The sequence below is a fragment of the Canis lupus genome, chromosome 18 (genome assembly GCF_003254725.2).
Source record: "Canis lupus dingo isolate Sandy chromosome 18, ASM325472v2, whole genome shotgun sequence".
Lineage (NCBI taxonomy): Eukaryota > Metazoa > Chordata > Mammalia > Carnivora > Canidae > Canis > Canis lupus.
Window position 1 is genome coordinate 26,160,024 of NC_064260.1, and position 17,021 is coordinate 26,177,044.

Here is a 17,021-nt window from a genome sequence, read left to right on the forward strand (position 1 = left end):
GGTGGACAGTAGTTTCCAGCTTTCCTACGGGGTGACTTACCTTTTCCAAAACTTTGGCAATTCGCGTGCCAATCTGTTCGAGTGACTGCTGTGGATATTGGTCTTTGCCAAGGTTTTGCAATACCTGGTGTAGGGAAAGATGGCAGGTGAGAGCAACGAAAGGAGCAGGATTTAGGTGACACTGCTGATGCTGAGCTGGACAATACAGCACAAAAGCAAATGGTTGCTCTGGGGGGTACGTGCTGTGGTCCTGCTGGAAGGACACTTTGTTGAAGACACGTGTCAGCCATTACAGCATCCCTTCGGTCCCATCCCACTTAACATAAGCTACAGACATGTAAAACACAGGCACTACAGCAACATTAGAAAATAGAGTAAATAAAGAAAATTAAAACCATCTGTAATCCTGTCACCAAGACGCAACCACTGTTAGTATCTTACACTCATCTTCCAGACATTTTTCTGAAATACTATGTGCATACACATACTACTTCTCACAGAGTATGGGATCCCAGTGTGCATACTATCACCTATATTTTCACATAATCTGAAGAATTCTTCATGTCAATACTACATTTTCCTTGGTAGCTCCACTATATACTATGCTGTATCTGTACATTTATTTAATAAGTCCTCTATTCTTAGATATTTGTGGTATGTTTCTCCAATTTTCCTTCTTGGTATACTGCTTGCTAGGTATACGCTGGGTCTGCTCACCTTCCTTGCCTTCTTAAGAATGCCAACAGGATGAATAAGCCGACCTACATGTTTCTTACAAGAGCACCTGTCTGATGGCAAGCAGAATGCTATCTACCTTGAGGAGTTAATCAGAATTAAAATTTGCTGGCCATTAAAAAAAGCATAAACTCAATCCCATGACCTGAAAGAAATTAGGCCGGGCCTAAAGCCTCGATGGCAGTTGGCTGAAAAGGCAAAAAGAATACGGCCTGGGCACTGGGCTGCCCTGCACCATCACTGTGGGCCTAAGACTACAGATGGGCTGAATAAAGCTGAGCACTCACCTCTGTTAACTGACTCTCACCCGTGTAGTGCAGGCTGGCTCGGTTGGAAACCCCGTGTAAGTGGTCCAGCGTGTGCATGCTCGTGGGAAGATTGCCGTTGCAAAGAGGCTCCATCGCTGGCTGCTGTATTGGAGTGGCAAAGTCTATGTGTTCTGTGATGCTGAAAAACGGAGATTACCCCATTAGCCATGGAAAATTTGGGTGGGTGGGGACAAGAGTTTTAATAATCAGCTGATCGTAACTTTAATATGTTACCAGGACGGTCTGGAACCACAGAATCACACAGTGAAGAGACTTCAGATGTCATTTAGTCTGATGTTATTTACTACAAGCATCCAGTGCTTAGCAATAACTATCTGTTGAACGAATGAGCAGAGATCATAGCCCAGGTCAAAGGAGCGGTGTTGGAATCTGAGTCCTGAACTCAGTGATTTCCCAGTCCACTCAAGCTGCTTCCTTACTATGTACCATCTGTCTGGTTTGGTCACTGCCACTGGCTATGTTTTCTCATTGGGGAAGATTTAAACCAGGTGGGTTTTATTCTAGGACTTCTCCTTCCAGGGTACAGACAAGTGATAAATACCCACAAGTGGTTCCTATCTTTTACTTTCCCCATTATGCACAGAAGCATACCCCACAGAAAAAGTTACCTAAAATTTAAATAGTAAACTTGATTATTTTTTAAAGATTTTATTTATTTATTCATGAGAGACAGAGAGAGAGGCAGAGATACAGGCAGAAGGAGAAGCGGGCTCCCTGCAGGGAGCTCGATGTGGGACTTGATCCCGGGACCTTGGGGTCACGCCCTGAGCCGAAGGCCGATGTTTTAACTGCTGAGCCACCAGGCATCCCTAAATAGTAAACTTTAAACAGATGTAGCTGTTCAATGCATCTCTGTCTTAAGATGTAAGTCCTTTTTGTCATCCCAAAGTGGTCATTTTCCTGCTCTATGTAGGCTAAATGTTACATGCTAGCATATATGCTGATATGGCAAAGTGGCATGGCCAAAATTTATTTCTAGCTATTTAAAGGTTTCATATATATTAGGCAAACATTCATTCATTATTTACTCAGAGCCTACTATCTGCCACACACCAGAGCTATAATAATTTACAAGACATACCCAATCCCTGCTGTTATGGTGTTCATGGTCTAATGTGTGATTCAATTATTACAGATGATATAAAAGATGCAAACAAGGTGCATTGTCAGTACACTACGGGTGGGGGTTGTATACATTTCCCCTCTGCTGATGGAGGAAGGAGGTGGTTAGTGAAGGATTCCCTGAGGATGTAAGATTTAAGTCAAGAGCAGAAGGATGAGTGTGAATGAAGCAGGTGGGAAGAAGGTGGAGGGAACATCACCGCATGCAAAGGGACACAGGTGTGATGGCCCCGACAGGAGGGAAGGTGGAGGTGAGGACATAAAGACATGTAGTAGCAGATCACGAAGGGCTTTATGGACTATGGAAAAGAGCAATAAGAAGTTATTAGAGCATTTTAAGATTTGACTTGTATTTGAGGAAGGAGTCTGAGTACTGTGGGGAGAAGGGCCTGACTAGAGTCAAGTGTGAATGAACCACGAGGCCCAGCTAGGAGGCTCCTGAGTGAATCAAAGTGCAGATGATGGTGATCTGATTTAAGGGGGCAGCAATAGAGATGGAGAAAAGCCAAAGGCTTTGAAAAACACTCAGAGGGTGGAAGTGGTAAGAATGGGCAACAGACTGGGTCCAAGGGTTAAGGGACAGGGATCCGTAAAGATGACTCCCAGGTTTCCAGCCTAAGTGCTGCTAGAACTATCCACTAAGAATAAGAAACAGGAAACACACAGAACAATGATTTTTTTGGAAGAAGAGCAGACAAAAAAATTAGGAGTCTGGTTTTCCTGAGCTTGAGGTGTCTCACAGGTATTTAGGCAGAGGCCAGGAAGATAACTGGACAGATGCGCTGAGGAAGCTGAAGAAAAATCCAATCTGGAGATTCAAATTTGAGAGTTGTCAATATACTGGTGGTGATATAAGTTCTGGAAGCACGTTGGTCTGACTGGGAGTGATTCCAAGATAAGAAGGCTTACAGGTAAATCCTGGGGAACTCTTAAAGGGTAGAAAAGGAGCCAGCAAAAGAGAATGAGCATCCATGAAGGAAAAAGCAGTCTTGCTCAGCACGTGTCTTGGTAGGTATGTGTAAATCTGGGTTTGCGCTGGTTCCCCTTTGAAGTACACAATGTCAGTGAGAAACCACAGGTTTTTCTGTATCAAACTAAGTAAGTCACACATTTCTGGAGAGCTTACAAAGTGTGGGTGAAGGCACCGAGGAAGGAGGGCACATTCAGCATTTCAGTACAGTGAGCTGCGTCCACCTGCAGCCGGTGGTCGGCCTCAGAACCACCGAGCCTAAACAGGACAACTCTTCTAACAGCTGCTGACCAGGAAGGGCAACCTGAAGTCAACTGAGGCCCAGTGGGTTCGCTGGTACACAAATGCCACGAAGGAGGGAGAGGTTTAAGATACTCACTCAATGTTTTTTGAAGAAACTGCAAGCCAGGTACTCACGATGGCAGTCAGCTCTACCCAGCGGAGTTTGAGGCACTCGTCGGGGCTGGGCCATCCCAGACTCTGGTAGTCACGCTTTTTTCCTAGAAGGAAAGTATGTCATCAATTGACACAACTGCAAAGGAACAGAACCCACAGTGTCATACGCTGGTGATTACTTCACCCAGGCTGGTGTACTTGGAGGTGCCAGTCATTCTTCTAGTCTTTGGGATTTTCACCACCTAGAGAATTAAAATCCTGTCATTCATGGCAAAGGGAAGAAGATTATCTGAATCAAGTCTTGTGCTTAAAGACAGATGATGAAGTAAAAATAAACGAGTCCTTTGTTGGATTTAAGACCGATCAACGTAGAAGCTAAGATATTCTTCAATGTTAACATCTTACCGAATTTCATTTTTACCCCTCTATATTTTGATTTTATAAAGACAAGTCCAACTGAGAAGGGGCATGTGTCACTAAAGCAGGGTTCTTCATCCTGGCAGTGTGGACAGGAGGCTGGTAACGCTTTGTTATGGGGACTGCTCTGTGCATTAGAAGATGTTTAGCAGCATCCCTGGCTTCTACCCTACAGGACCAGTAGTGCCCTCCACCCAGATGAGAACCACGTTGTGCCCTGGGAAGACAACAGGACTCCTGGTAGAGAACTGCTGCTGGAGAGAAAAGTGGCAGATGGGGAATAATGATGATACTGAAAGGTGATCATTTATTTCCAGAGCACTGCTACGTACTGTACATCCACAGCCTCATTTCTCAGGTGGGAAAATGAAGGCACAGAGAGATCGAGTGGCTTGCCCAAGGTCACCTGGCTAGTAGATAGCAGAGCTAGGCTCCAGATCAAGGTCTGCCGGAGTCTAACATGTATGCTCCCAATCACTGCACAGTTTAAAGATACACTGGGCTTTTAAAGCTCTGTTAGTTGATACCTTTCACAGGTACTACCTTTTGTGTGTAGGTCCTTTACTTAGATGGAGTCCTCAAGAAAAGAAGAGAACCAAGTCTTGTCCTGGAAGGGTATTCTGCAGGACTTACAATTGAATAAATGGACAGGAAGGAGAACTTTGGTTCTGTGTAACTTTTTTTATAATGTAGGAATTTACCAGTAACAGAAAACTGAGGTATAGGGAGGGCTTTAGATTTAAATAAAATAGAAAAGAACAGTTTGGAAGAGTTTCAAATGAAGCCCGTTTAAATGAATTAACTGAAAGAATGAATCCATAAGTTTCACAATAAAGCTTATTTTTCTATTATGTTTAAGAAATTCACTTGAAAAACATTTATTGGGCATCTACCGTAAGGGACTGGGAACTGTGTCAAGACACTAGGGATGGTGGGGAATAACCTAGCCTGCCCTTGGGTTCACAGTCTACTGAGGAAGGTACACATAACAAGTCCCAAGATACAACAGGATGATGCTAGAGTGAAGGTACAGGACAACTGCAGAGGTGGAGAGCAACTAATTCGGCCTGATGGTACCAAGGAGGGGAAGGCATGCAGAGTCTGAGGTTTGGAAAGAATGATATTTTAGCACTGCTGAGGTGGCAGGAGGGCATTCCAGCAGAGGGAACAGCATGTGCAAAGGCAAGGGGTAAAATAACAGCATGAGGGCAGCCCGGGTGGCTCAGCGGTTTGGTGCCACCTTTGGCTCAGGGCCTGATCCTGGAGACCCGGGATCGAGTCCCACGTTGGGCTCCCTGCATGGGGCCTGCTTCTCCCTCTGCCTGTGTCTCTGCCTCTCTCTCACTCTCTGTGTCTCTCATGAAAAAATAAATAAAATCTTAAAAAAAAAGAAAAGAAAAAATAGCAGCAATGAAGGACAGAGACAGGCTGGGTGTAAAGGGTCTTGTACACCACAAGAAGAAGTTTGGATTTCATTCTGTGGGCAATGGGGAGCCTCTGAGCCCACATCTCTCCATCTTATCCTCAGGAATATTCTAAGAGACTCTGTTAAATCTTTGCTGAAATCTAGTTAGGTTGTATTTATGGCACTTCTTGGTCTTTCAGTCTAGCGGCCCTCACCAAAAAAGGAAATGAAATTAGTTATGCATTATTAGTTTTGCTAGTTTTTAGTAAATCTACAATAGGCCTTATTGACCTCGTCTTCCTCATGGGCTCACAAAATATTTGTTTTATAATTTGCTTTAGAACTTTGCCAGGATTTATCATGAAGCTTAACTCTTGGTAGCAAAGAGAATCCAGATTTATTTGAAAACCAGGATACTGAACCTCTCTGGCCATCTGTCATCTCTTCCCAGCCTTAGAACTTTCCATGTTAGTGATAGTAAGTAGTTCCATGATGTCATTTGCAAGTACATTCAATGTCCTACATGGGCCCATCCACTTGAATCCATTTAACACCACGTAAGTGCTTTCCTAGCTTCTGAACTATACCGAGCTTTATTTTTCACTTTTACAAGAAATTCTTAGTTTTTTTGTTTGTAAAAGTAATGCAGGAATATAAAACATTTAGAAAATGGAAAAGCATATAGAAGGAAAAGAAATCATCCATATTGCTATCAGCACTCAGAGATGACCACTTACATTTTGGTATATTCTCTTCCATACTTGCATCTATGTACTTGTTTACTTTAGTTTCTTTCATCAAATCTAAGAGGTTATAAACTGTAACATGTACATTATTTTATATAGTTTAAGAAAGAAAAACACCACCAATTATTTAAAATCTCATCAGTTGTAAGACAGATCTCAATTGCAAAGATATGGAAACATGAGCAAGTGTAGTCATAATGTGGTCTATTTACTATTTTACAAAAACTGAAGTATTCTCTCTGCTCTTTTATAAACTGCTTTTGTTCACTTACTAAATTACAAGTATCTTGGCTGCACAGTACACAGCATGGACATTATGTAATTTATTTAGGCAATTGCCAACATTTAGGTGATTTACAATTTTTTATTATGATAAGTGACCCCGTGATCAATTTTTGCACTTCTGTCTTTGGCACCTTTAAGAGGATTGACCTAGGGTAAATTATTGGAAGTAAAATCCTTGGTATATTTTTAAGTTTTCTGATATATCTGGTTAAACGATCCCAAAATTCAACTCATTAACTCTGTGTATTGCACATTTAAATACAGTTTGATAAGCAAAAAGGGCATGTTGCTGTTTGTGTTTGCATACCTTTACTAGTGAGGCTGAACATTTTCTCACATTTTCAGTGGCCAACTATAAGTATATGTATATTTGGCGGAATGCCTATGTACTTATACATATCTTCCTGAAATGCTGCATTTTTCTTTTTTGTTTTCTTTTTCTTTTTTTAAAGATTTTATTTATTTCTTCACGAGAGACACAAAGAAAGAGAGAGGCAGAGACACAGGCAGAGGGAGAAGCAGGCCCCATGCAGGGAGCCCAACGTGGGACTTGATCCCGGGACTACAGGATCATGCCCTGGGCTCAAGGCAGGAGCTAAACTGTTAAGCCACTCAAGCATCCCCAGATGCTGTATTTTTCATACTGATTTGTAGGTGTTGTCTTATTTTTTTTTTTAATTTTTATTTATTTATGATAGTCACACAGAGAGACAGAGAGAGAGAGAGGCAGAGACATAGGCAGAGGGAAAAGCAGGCTCCATGCACCGGGAGCCCGACGTGGGACTCGATCCCGGGTCTCCAGGATCGCGCCCTGGGCCAAAGGCAGGCGCTAAACCGCTGCGCCACCCAGGGATCCCTCTTTATCTTATTTTTTAAAAAGGATTTTATTTATTTATTTGAGAAAGAAGAGCAAGCGAGCACACAGGCAGGGGCAGGGACAGTGGGAGAGGGACAAGCAGACTTTATGTTGACTGGGGAGCCCAATGTGGGGCTCATTCCCAGAACCCTGAGATCATGACCTGAGCTGAAGTCAGGCACTCAACTGACTAAGCCACCCAGGTGCCTCTGTAGGTCCTCTTTAGATGATATTGATATTCTGTGCTTATCACATATTCTATAAAAATATACAAATAATCTACAAAAATATTTTGTTTCAGTCATTTGCCTTTCTATTTTATGGTGTTTTCTGGCGCTGGAATTATTATTTTCTTTTTCTCTCTGCTTTAGGAAGTCCTTTTCCACCTGGAAAGTATATAAATATTCATTTAAATTTTCTACTTTTATGATTTCATTACATTTACTATTTAATGGAATTTTCATTTCTATAATGATGTATTACATTTTGAACAGCCTTTTCCTTGCTACAGAAGACAGATCTAGTAGAGGAAGCGCTGCTTTCTTTCTGTAACCTGTTAACACATGCTGTCACCCTTAAATAGTAGAGCTACTGCATACTGTCAACTCCAGTCATGACAAAACGTCTTTTTTGGTGTCCTTTGTATTTCTCACAAGTAACAGATCACTCTGGGATTTAGCCAAGCTGAACCCGTTCTTTATATTTTATTATGTGCCCCCTGCTTCCAGCTTTGGTAAGTACACCAAATTAAATAAGAAATGTCTTCATTCAAATAACTTCATGAAGTTATCCTGAGTTTTTGAAGTCTAAGATAATGAAAATATCCTTTAAAAAAAAGCTATTTTTTAAAAAGAAATTTGATCACTACTATTTCATTGCTAGAAAGGAAAGTCAACTGGGTCCATGGCAATGCGCCTGAACTTAAGAGTCCCAAGATGCATTTCAGGACAACTATGAATCCTAAAAGTATATGACAAATTTTGCTATATATACATTTTTCCTGGGAGTAGTTCTAAAGCATTTATCCAATACTTAAATGAAATATTAAATGTTATTATTTATGGAGTCCTCTTTGGCCGCTTCATTTAAAGCATTTTACATGTATAATTCCTATAGTCCTCCCAACAACCCTGTAAGATGTGATCATTATCCCCATATTAAATTAGACAGTCAAAAATCAAAAGGATATTTAAGCTCAAGATGATAAGAATATAAGCCCAAAAGGCAATGGCAAAAAAGTCAAGTAATGTCAAAACAAACTTTTTATACAAATGACTGTTTCTTTGTTCACTTAGCCCCATTACCTTCTCATCTGATCTCCTTCAAGTCACAAACACATCCCTTGTGAGAAAGGAGGCAGTCAAATCTGAAAAAAGAAACTGGCACATTAAATACTCAAATTTACCTTGTGGCCCAGGAGATGCCACCTTTGGGCCAGTGATTTCCAGGTTTGCTTGGTAACGATGCACATTTTCTGCTTGATTTGGTTCTACCTTTTTCCCAGGAGTTTTCTTATGATCCCCTTTGGGTTTTTTTACACGTTTCACCTGGAATGTTATCTGGAAAATGGAGACATGTTGGGGACAAGTTAGACCAATTATCAATCTGTAAGGGCTGTGGATATTGGTGGCTTTATGAGTAATCAATCCTGGGGCGCCTGGGTGGCTCAGTTGGTTAAGCATCTGCCTTTGACTCAGGTTGTGATCCCAGTCCTGGGATCCGGCTCTACACTGGGCTCTCTGCTCCACGGGGAGTCTGCTTCTCACTCTGCTTCTCTCTTTCTCTCTCCCTCACAAATAAATAAAATCTAAGGGGAGGAAAAAGATTAACCAGTCCTAGGGGCATCTGGGTGGCTCAGTTGGTTAAGCGTCCGACTCTTGATTTCAGCTCAGGTCAGGATCTCAGGGTTGTGAGACTGAGCCTCGCTTTGGTCTTCACACTGAGTGTGGAACCTGCTTAAGATTCTCTCCCTCTGCTCCTTCCCACCCCCTACCCTACCATACCCCACTTCTCATTTGCGTTATCTTTCTAAATAAAAAGAAAACAGAAGAGTAACCAGTCCTGTGCTAGAGCTAATTCTCTCCTTCCATTTAATTCTTACAGGTCTAAATGAAAAATGTTTCGTGAAATAAAATAATCTAGCCTTGGAAGGCGTACAGAGGAAACTGAAAATGAAGATGTCTGAACTGGGCAGTTCCAAGCGTGCAGGCTTTCCGCGCGGTTTGACAGCAGCAAGAGCCAGCTGTATACAGGGGAAAGGCTTCCTGCAGTACAATGCCCATGTGAAGGCTGGCTGGGGGGTGGGGGGGCGGATTAAAGCGATGTCACCCTCCTAAGAGAAACATCACACTTTGAAGCCCCCACCTCCACCAAGACGTGGACTACAGTTTGGTATGACTGAGTTGGCCAACTCTCACCCATTCTGTGGCTTCATCATCTTCACTTCTGCAGTCTCCGTAGCAAGAGCTCCTGGCCACTCCATCCTGGGGCCCCTTCTTCAGCACCCGTATACCCTGTAAGTCCAGACGCCGCCCTTTCATCTCCAGTGCACCCCCAAAGCCTTCCAGGGGCCATGCCTGTTGAAATTCATCCACCAAAGCCAGTATCTCTTCAGACATTTTTGTTTCATCTGAATTCTCCATCTCATCAGAACCATTGCTCTCCTCAACCACTGTACCTGAAATTCAAGTGCCCGCATGTCATTAAAAATTACATAGTACTCACTTAAGTGACTCCAATCTTGCTGCTTGAGTACCTCTGGCTCTGCTTAGAGGAAATTCTATAGCCCACCTTCATAAAAATGCCAATCATTACCCTCACAATGCATCATGAGACATTTTTGCTGTGTAGCTTTGTGAAAAGCTTGGATGAGAACAACAGGAGCAGCGAGGTGGCAGGCAGGCACTGATTACATCACTAGTGGGCACAAGGATGGCTATTTAATAGACGTATTATTTTGGAGAAAAAAAAGACCCACTTGCTTCAGATGTAAGACACAGATGGCAAAAATGAAGTTTATTATGATGTTATTTATTGAACATGTGGGATTCTTGAAGCTTTATTCAAATAGCATATGACATATCATAGCTCCATGTGCAGGCCATACAGTCTATCTGCCTTAACTGAACAATGATTTGCTTAATGGGAAATTATCCGAATTCTACATTCAGGCTCCAGTTTTCATTAATAGCTGGTATAAGAAATAGTAATGGAGCCATATAATGTTTTTCCTAAAATGGTTATCAAGACATGATTTGTTATGTTGCTCAAGTTTCTAATGTAAAGATTTCCACGGATGTTTCCCAGTGCAATGGCCTAGAAAAATTATTTCTCCTGAGATGTCAGTGTTTCCGTTGTTATACATTAAACATCATACAACCCCACAGGTTTCCCTCTATGCCTAGATAACTAGAAAATTTAGGGCAAAAATTTGTCTGAATTTCTTAATAGAATGTTTTTCCTTTAAAAACAACTTTATTATTTAACTTTTGCTATTTTGAGTTAATAGCTGAATCTTATATTGTGTGTTCCATGAAAGTCATGTCCAATCTTTTCTGGAAGTAGACAGAGTAGAAAAACAAATAAAATGGAATGCTTCCTTTTGTGACATGTATCTACTGGACCACCTGATTGCTCACAAAATGCCAGCCTACATTATCCCATTTGAGTTATCCCAATACCCTTCAGTTGGTAATTCTGGCTTGTTCAGTGATTTAGAACCTGGTAGGAATAAGGCTAAGGTCAGGAATAATCTTATATCCGTGTTGACAGACCGATAACCATAGTGAGTAACCCACCTTACAAACGCATAGTGCTAGTCTCTGGGGTGGCATGGGGTCAGAAAGGTGGCTGGCCGGCAGGGCTGAGAACAACAGAAAGCTTTGCGCCCTACTCATAGGTCTGCTGTGTCACTCTTGGCTCTGGTGGTATCTCTATCTTCCAACCCACTTTCTATTTCAGAGAGTGTGAAGGTCAGGCTGGGAGTACCACTAGAAATCTGTTATTCTTTCTTAAAAAAGCTCTAAGGCTCCACCATTTGTTAACAAGTGACTTTGAAATGTACTGCTGTCCTTTCAAATAAGTTTCCTTTTAGGTTTTTTGAACGAACCTGCTGGTTTTTCCTGATTATTATCATTATCATTACTCTTAATGAAGTTCTGAAACAGCCTAAAGTAAAACAGGAATTTGCAAAAACATTTTCTTTAGTATGTTCAGATAAAAATGGTGAGTAACTGTCTAAATTATGTGGCAAATAATGTAAATGTGGGATTGACAAAGAGTTCTAATTTTCGTTTCTGTTTTACTACTATATCCTGAATGTCCAACACTGTACTGGACACTGAAGAGGCACGACTGTACAATGAGTTAATGGAACTTGGGAATAATTTGGTTTGTGAGGTTCCTGAGGATCTGCTGCTCTTACCTTTGCCTTGTCCTCCTGGTGACTCAGGATTGTGTAAGCTCTAAGGTTTGCCTTGTCGTTTTTAACATGGTGTCTGATACACTATGTGATTTACAAACTCCTAAGTAGCTAACTCAGGAAAACAGCTGGACAAGGTTGCTATAAGGACCCCAAAAAGCAACTTAATTAGAAGAATTGCCTGCTGTCTGACTCATAGCAACAGAGTTCTAAGTTTTCCTGTTATTTTAGCTTCCTCTCCTTCCTTCTCCTGCGGCCACGATGGGATTCCTTTGCACCTGGTTTTGAGACAGGAAAGGCGTTTTGATAGATCTGGCTGCACCAAGAGTGTGGGCTTAAAGGAAAGTGGCTTTTGGCCAAAGGTAGACTGCAGGCAACTAATTCCCTGGTGTACAGTTAGAACCACATACGGATGCTGTGTTTGGAAGCCTTATTTCCATTCAGTAACTACTACTATTTACAAAGCATTCTAAATACATAAAAGTTGTTCAGTTGCAAAGAGTTCTGTAAGCCCAGTTCCAAAGGTTAATGCTCCCCTACACCCGTACCATATGGAATATTTATACCATTACTAAAAAGTTCTTAGAAAAAGGGCCTTTGATTGATAAAAACTGGTATTCCAATCAAGAGAGACTATGGAACTTGCTGCAGGCTTTTGTGCTGGCAGCCACTAGTCCTTTCAAAGGCTGTAGGGGTTAGGGTATAGCAATTCCTAAAGAACACCACTAAATAAAGGTAAGGAATGAGGAGATCACAGATGTGCTATGAGTTAGAAACAATAATCCAAGCTTTATTAATTTAGGACCTAGTTATGTGCCTATCTCCATGCTATGAGCTATTTGGTGGTGGTGGTGGTGGGACAAACAGACTCTGAGGAATTAAATACAGTTCAACAACGAGGGGTTTAGGGACGCCAACCCCTGCACAATTGAAAATCCACATATAACTTTTGTTTTTCCCAAAATTTACTAATAGCCCACTGTTGACTGGAAGCCTTACCAATAACATAAACAGTCAATTTACATGTATTCTGTGTGTTATAGGTATTATATACCGTATTCTTATAATAAAGGAAGCTAAAAAGTGTTATTAAGAATAAATAAGGAAGAGAAGATACACTTCAAGTACTGTATTGTATTTATAAAAAAATCTGCATAAGTAGATGTGTGCAGTTCAAACCTGTAACGTTCAAGGATAAGTGGTATAATCAAGTTGGAGACACAAAACTATATACATTAAACAATCAGAGAACAATTACATTTAAATATGTGTGTGTGTGTGTTTTTCCTAGAGGAAAGCACAATGGAGTGTGGTTGCAACATGCTTCCTAGAGGAAGGCAGATGAGGCAGGAATTAGACAGGCAGAAGGTCGAGGAGGGCCACCCCAGAGGGAGGAGCCTGAATGCGTACACTCTCATACCTGTATGTACACACACTGATGTGGGCATAAGGAAGGCAATATGTGAAGGCACGACTAATTTCACATGAACTAGAACAAAGAATGTCTATAGATGATGTCAGCAAACAAGATACTTAGGGAAGGTGGGTGACATTGAGAATGTCTGGGAAAATCAGGAAAGGATTCATCATAAAGGGAGCCTCTTGTTTGCTGGGCAGAAGAATAACAAGATGAGAGCCATAAAGTGGCATACGAAGGCCAGAGTGGTAAATCAGTTGGCATAGTCAGGGGTGGAGAAGGAAGACGGAGGACAGAGACCAATGAGAAAGGTATTTTAACAATCTCTATATAAAATTAGATAAAGAGAAGTTAGCTTAGGGTGAGGATTATTAAAGGGGGATATAAAAAAGGGAGGAGAAAAAGGTACATGAAGAAATCTCAGTAGAGAAAAATAGAATTTGGTGGTTAAATGGATATAATGACAAAGAACAGGGTAAGCTCAAAGATGATTTCAAGATTTCAAAGCCTAATGTGAAACAGGGACTTTTTTACTATATGAAGTTTTAGAATCTGTGAAAGTGAAAACAATGCTATCTACAAAGACTATGGAATTAGGAGAGAGCAATAGGACACATCATGTTGGGGTTTCAGACCCTCATTTATTCATGGAAGCATTTGTGGCACAGGTCCAAAAAGGTGCTGAGGGCTCAGAATAGAACAACCCATGGAACTTATGGCCTAGGATAGAATGGATGTAGGAACGTATCTCCATACATTGTCTAATTCTGGAAATACGAAATTCAGGTTTGAAGAGAGGTCTGGACTATAGTGGGATCTCAGAAGGTTTTACATTATACTTGAAGCAAAAAGAAAAAGCAGAATATTAGGATTGTTGCTTGTGGGACAGATGGTATAATATAAACTGAAATCAGAAACCGAGATCCATCTCTCTTATTATTTTACCTTCTTTAACATGTACCATTTTTACACTGGAAAAAGGAGAATAAATATTATGATGTGAAGAGACTGTGAGCACCTACAGTGAGGCTTAGATGAGTTCATGTTTTTTTCACTTGGATGAATCCTATCTCAGGGTACTAGAAAAACTTATAATTGAGCTTGAGTCCTGTCAGGTAATTTGTCAAGAATCACAGGGACTAGGAGAAGTGCTGAGAGATGGTGAGAAGCATATGCAGTCCTCAAAAAGGAAAAGAAAAAATAAAAAAGGAAGAAAAGATGAAGGAGGAGGAGGGGAAAGTGGGGGAAACAGAAGGAAAAAAAAACCCCAGCATAATCTTGCGATGTTCCAGACACACCTGGAGATTCATGGGTAAGTCTGGGTACCACAGTTTTAAGAGATTTTCAAAGCAGAGCACATTGACAGAACCGTGATGTGGTCAAAGTGTCCAAAACCATATTAAATGAAGAACTGAAGAAACCAAGGTGATCCCATGGAAGGAACAGTAGCTGATACAGCACAGAAAAGAAATCAGGCTTGAAATTTTTTTGCTAGAAAGATTTTTCTTTCTTTTTAAAACATTTTATTTTATTTTTTTACAAAGAGAGAAAGAAAGAGTATGTGTGAGTGTGGGGGGAGGGGGAGAGAGTCTCAAGCAGACTCCAGGCTGAATTCAGGGCCCGATGTGAGGCTCCATCTCTCCACCCTGAGATCAGGGCCCAGATATCATGACCTGAGCTGAAATCAAGGGTCAGATGCTTAACTGACTGAGCTTGGAAAGATTTTTTTTAATTCTAGGGAGATTACTTTGAGATTGGAGAAGGTCCTAAAAGCTCTAACTGAAGCTATTCAAGAAAATAAGGACATTTAGCTGAAGGAAGCAAAAACACGTGGGGTAGGGTAGGTAGGAAAAGAATCATCTTCAAATGTGCTATTAACGAGAGAGACAAGACTGACTTTGTTACCTTCAGAGGGCAGGACCGGAGATGAGAAGTCACACTCTAGCTCCATATTAGGAAAGACTTGTGAACAGTCAGGAAAGAAAAGAAGAAAGACTGAGCTCCCTGTGCCTGGAGCAGAAGCCAAAACCCACACAATGATTTGTGAGAGTGCTACTGAGAGGGGATGGAGCACTGAAGATGAGTAAAATAAAGTGACCGTATTGGCTAAGAAACAGTATTAATAATCTCAGAAGAGAGGTTTGAATCTAGAAGTTTTAAGAAGCAGAGAACGAAATGAAAGGTGAGTCCTACATTCAAAACAAAACAGACTGACAGTAAACAGAGGTAAAGATCAGACGTTTGGAGAGATGACCAGAAAAAAAAGTCCTTCCTTCAAAATTTGACTCAAAACATCTCCAGAAAGTCTTATCTGATTAATGCCAACAGGCTTGAGTTCTAGAATGTGGTTGCTGAAGGCAAGCATTGCACATTCTACCTTTGAGAATGACACCACAGAGAAATACGTCCCTGTCTCACAAAGAAAAAGAATATCCTGTGGGATTTGACAAATTTCGTTTCAAATAAAGACTCCACTACCATACAACTGTGGGCAATTCTGTCTTGAGTTCTAGTATTTTCCTTAAAAGGCAGTGATGTGGTTTTGAAGTCCCAGCATAAAGCTGTAGACTTCCCTAAGATTTCATGTATAAACAATGGCATACTGTTTAAAGCCAGTAATCACAAAGCACAAAAGGCTTAAATGAAATCACTCAGACTAAGGTGCATAAGAAAATGATTCACTTTTGGGAAGAAAACAACAAGTCATCAGTTCTCATTTGCACCAGTGGGTACTTTTAGCTGGGTCAGTACAGTAAGAGAGAACTGGGGATTTTGAGAAGATAACCCAGAAACGCAAACAGATCATCTTTTCTGTAACAGCTCTTGTGCAAACGTCAGGGTTCCCTTTAAGTGAACAGATGTTTATTGAGCAGAATTTGTGTGTGTGTACTCGTGAGGACTGTAGCTCACAAGCAGCCTCTAAGTCGGGAAGCGGAGTCACGCTTATGTGTGCAGAAGTGAACATTTACTGAGCTCCAACTGTGGACTGGGCTCTAAAAAAAATGTTTCCCTGTTATTTCATTTAAATACTAATCACTGGAGGCTTTTTTGTTTGTTTGCTTTTAAATTAATGAGGTAAGGGAAGCTCAGAAAGATTAAGTAACTTGCCCAAGACTTAACAACTAGTTGGTGGAGGTACAAGGACATGATAGCAGCACTTCCGACTAGAGAACCTATGCTCTTCCTTCCACATCTAAGGCTAAGTGAGGAGTTTTGTACTGTGTGATGAGGTAGTAAAGCAGTGGTTTTCAAATGTTAATCAGTGACACAGTACCAGTCTTTAGCAAAATGAGAAACAAACAAAAAAATGTATAAAAAGTTATAATAAACACACACACACACGTCCAGATACGAATTTTTTGAGTAATTTTGCTGACTGTCCATTTTTAAAAAAGACTTGACCTTTATTCTGAGATCACCTTTGCACTTTTTGACATTAAATTTTCTTTGCTTTATAAAATAATGTAACAGGAGATGCTAGTTTTCTTTAAAAATGACCTTACCAATTAAAAAATAAAGTTCTAGTCCACCAACCTCCTATTTCTGAGACCCACAAGGCAAAGCGCACAATGCACGGGGTTACAAGACCTGAGGATGAGTTTTAGTTATTTTATCTATTGACAGTCTTGGACAAGGGACCTAACTTCTCTGAGTTTCAATTTTCTCATCTGTAAGATGGGCTTGATAATAATATCTATTTCACATGCTTAACACATGGTTCGTAAGTTTGTAAATTATATGTAAGTGCTGCTGAAGTGAGCATATGTTTGTAAGTTGTAAAGTATCACAGAAAGGTAATGACTACCATAAGTTTATGGTTACTGGAAAGGGCTTAACTATTATTAATATTCCTTTAAATTTTCCTCCAAAAGTAGAACTTTCAAAAATTCAATATCTATACATGGCTCTTATTTGTAATACAC

At 40.7% G+C, this 17,021-nt stretch overlaps 1 protein-coding gene across 3 annotated transcripts in view; it reads right to left on the reverse strand.

The window, feature by feature from the left end:
- The window catches only part of TTC17 (tetratricopeptide repeat domain 17), a 116,542-nt gene that overhangs the window by 25,576 nt on the left and 73,945 nt on the right, over positions 1 to 17,021 (reverse strand). For all 3 annotated transcript variants that reach the window (XM_025452523.3, XM_025452522.3, XM_025452524.3), the window contains 5 exons: positions 9,679 to 9,938; positions 8,667 to 8,820; positions 3,536 to 3,656; positions 1,023 to 1,182; positions 41 to 124 (listed from right to left, as the gene is read on the reverse strand). In XM_025452523.3, coding sequence (XP_025308308.1) covers positions 41 to 124; positions 1,023 to 1,182; positions 3,536 to 3,656; positions 8,667 to 8,820; positions 9,679 to 9,938 — 779 coding nt within the window. The remainder of the gene's footprint in view (positions 1 to 40; positions 125 to 1,022; positions 1,183 to 3,535; positions 3,657 to 8,666; positions 8,821 to 9,678; positions 9,939 to 17,021) is intronic.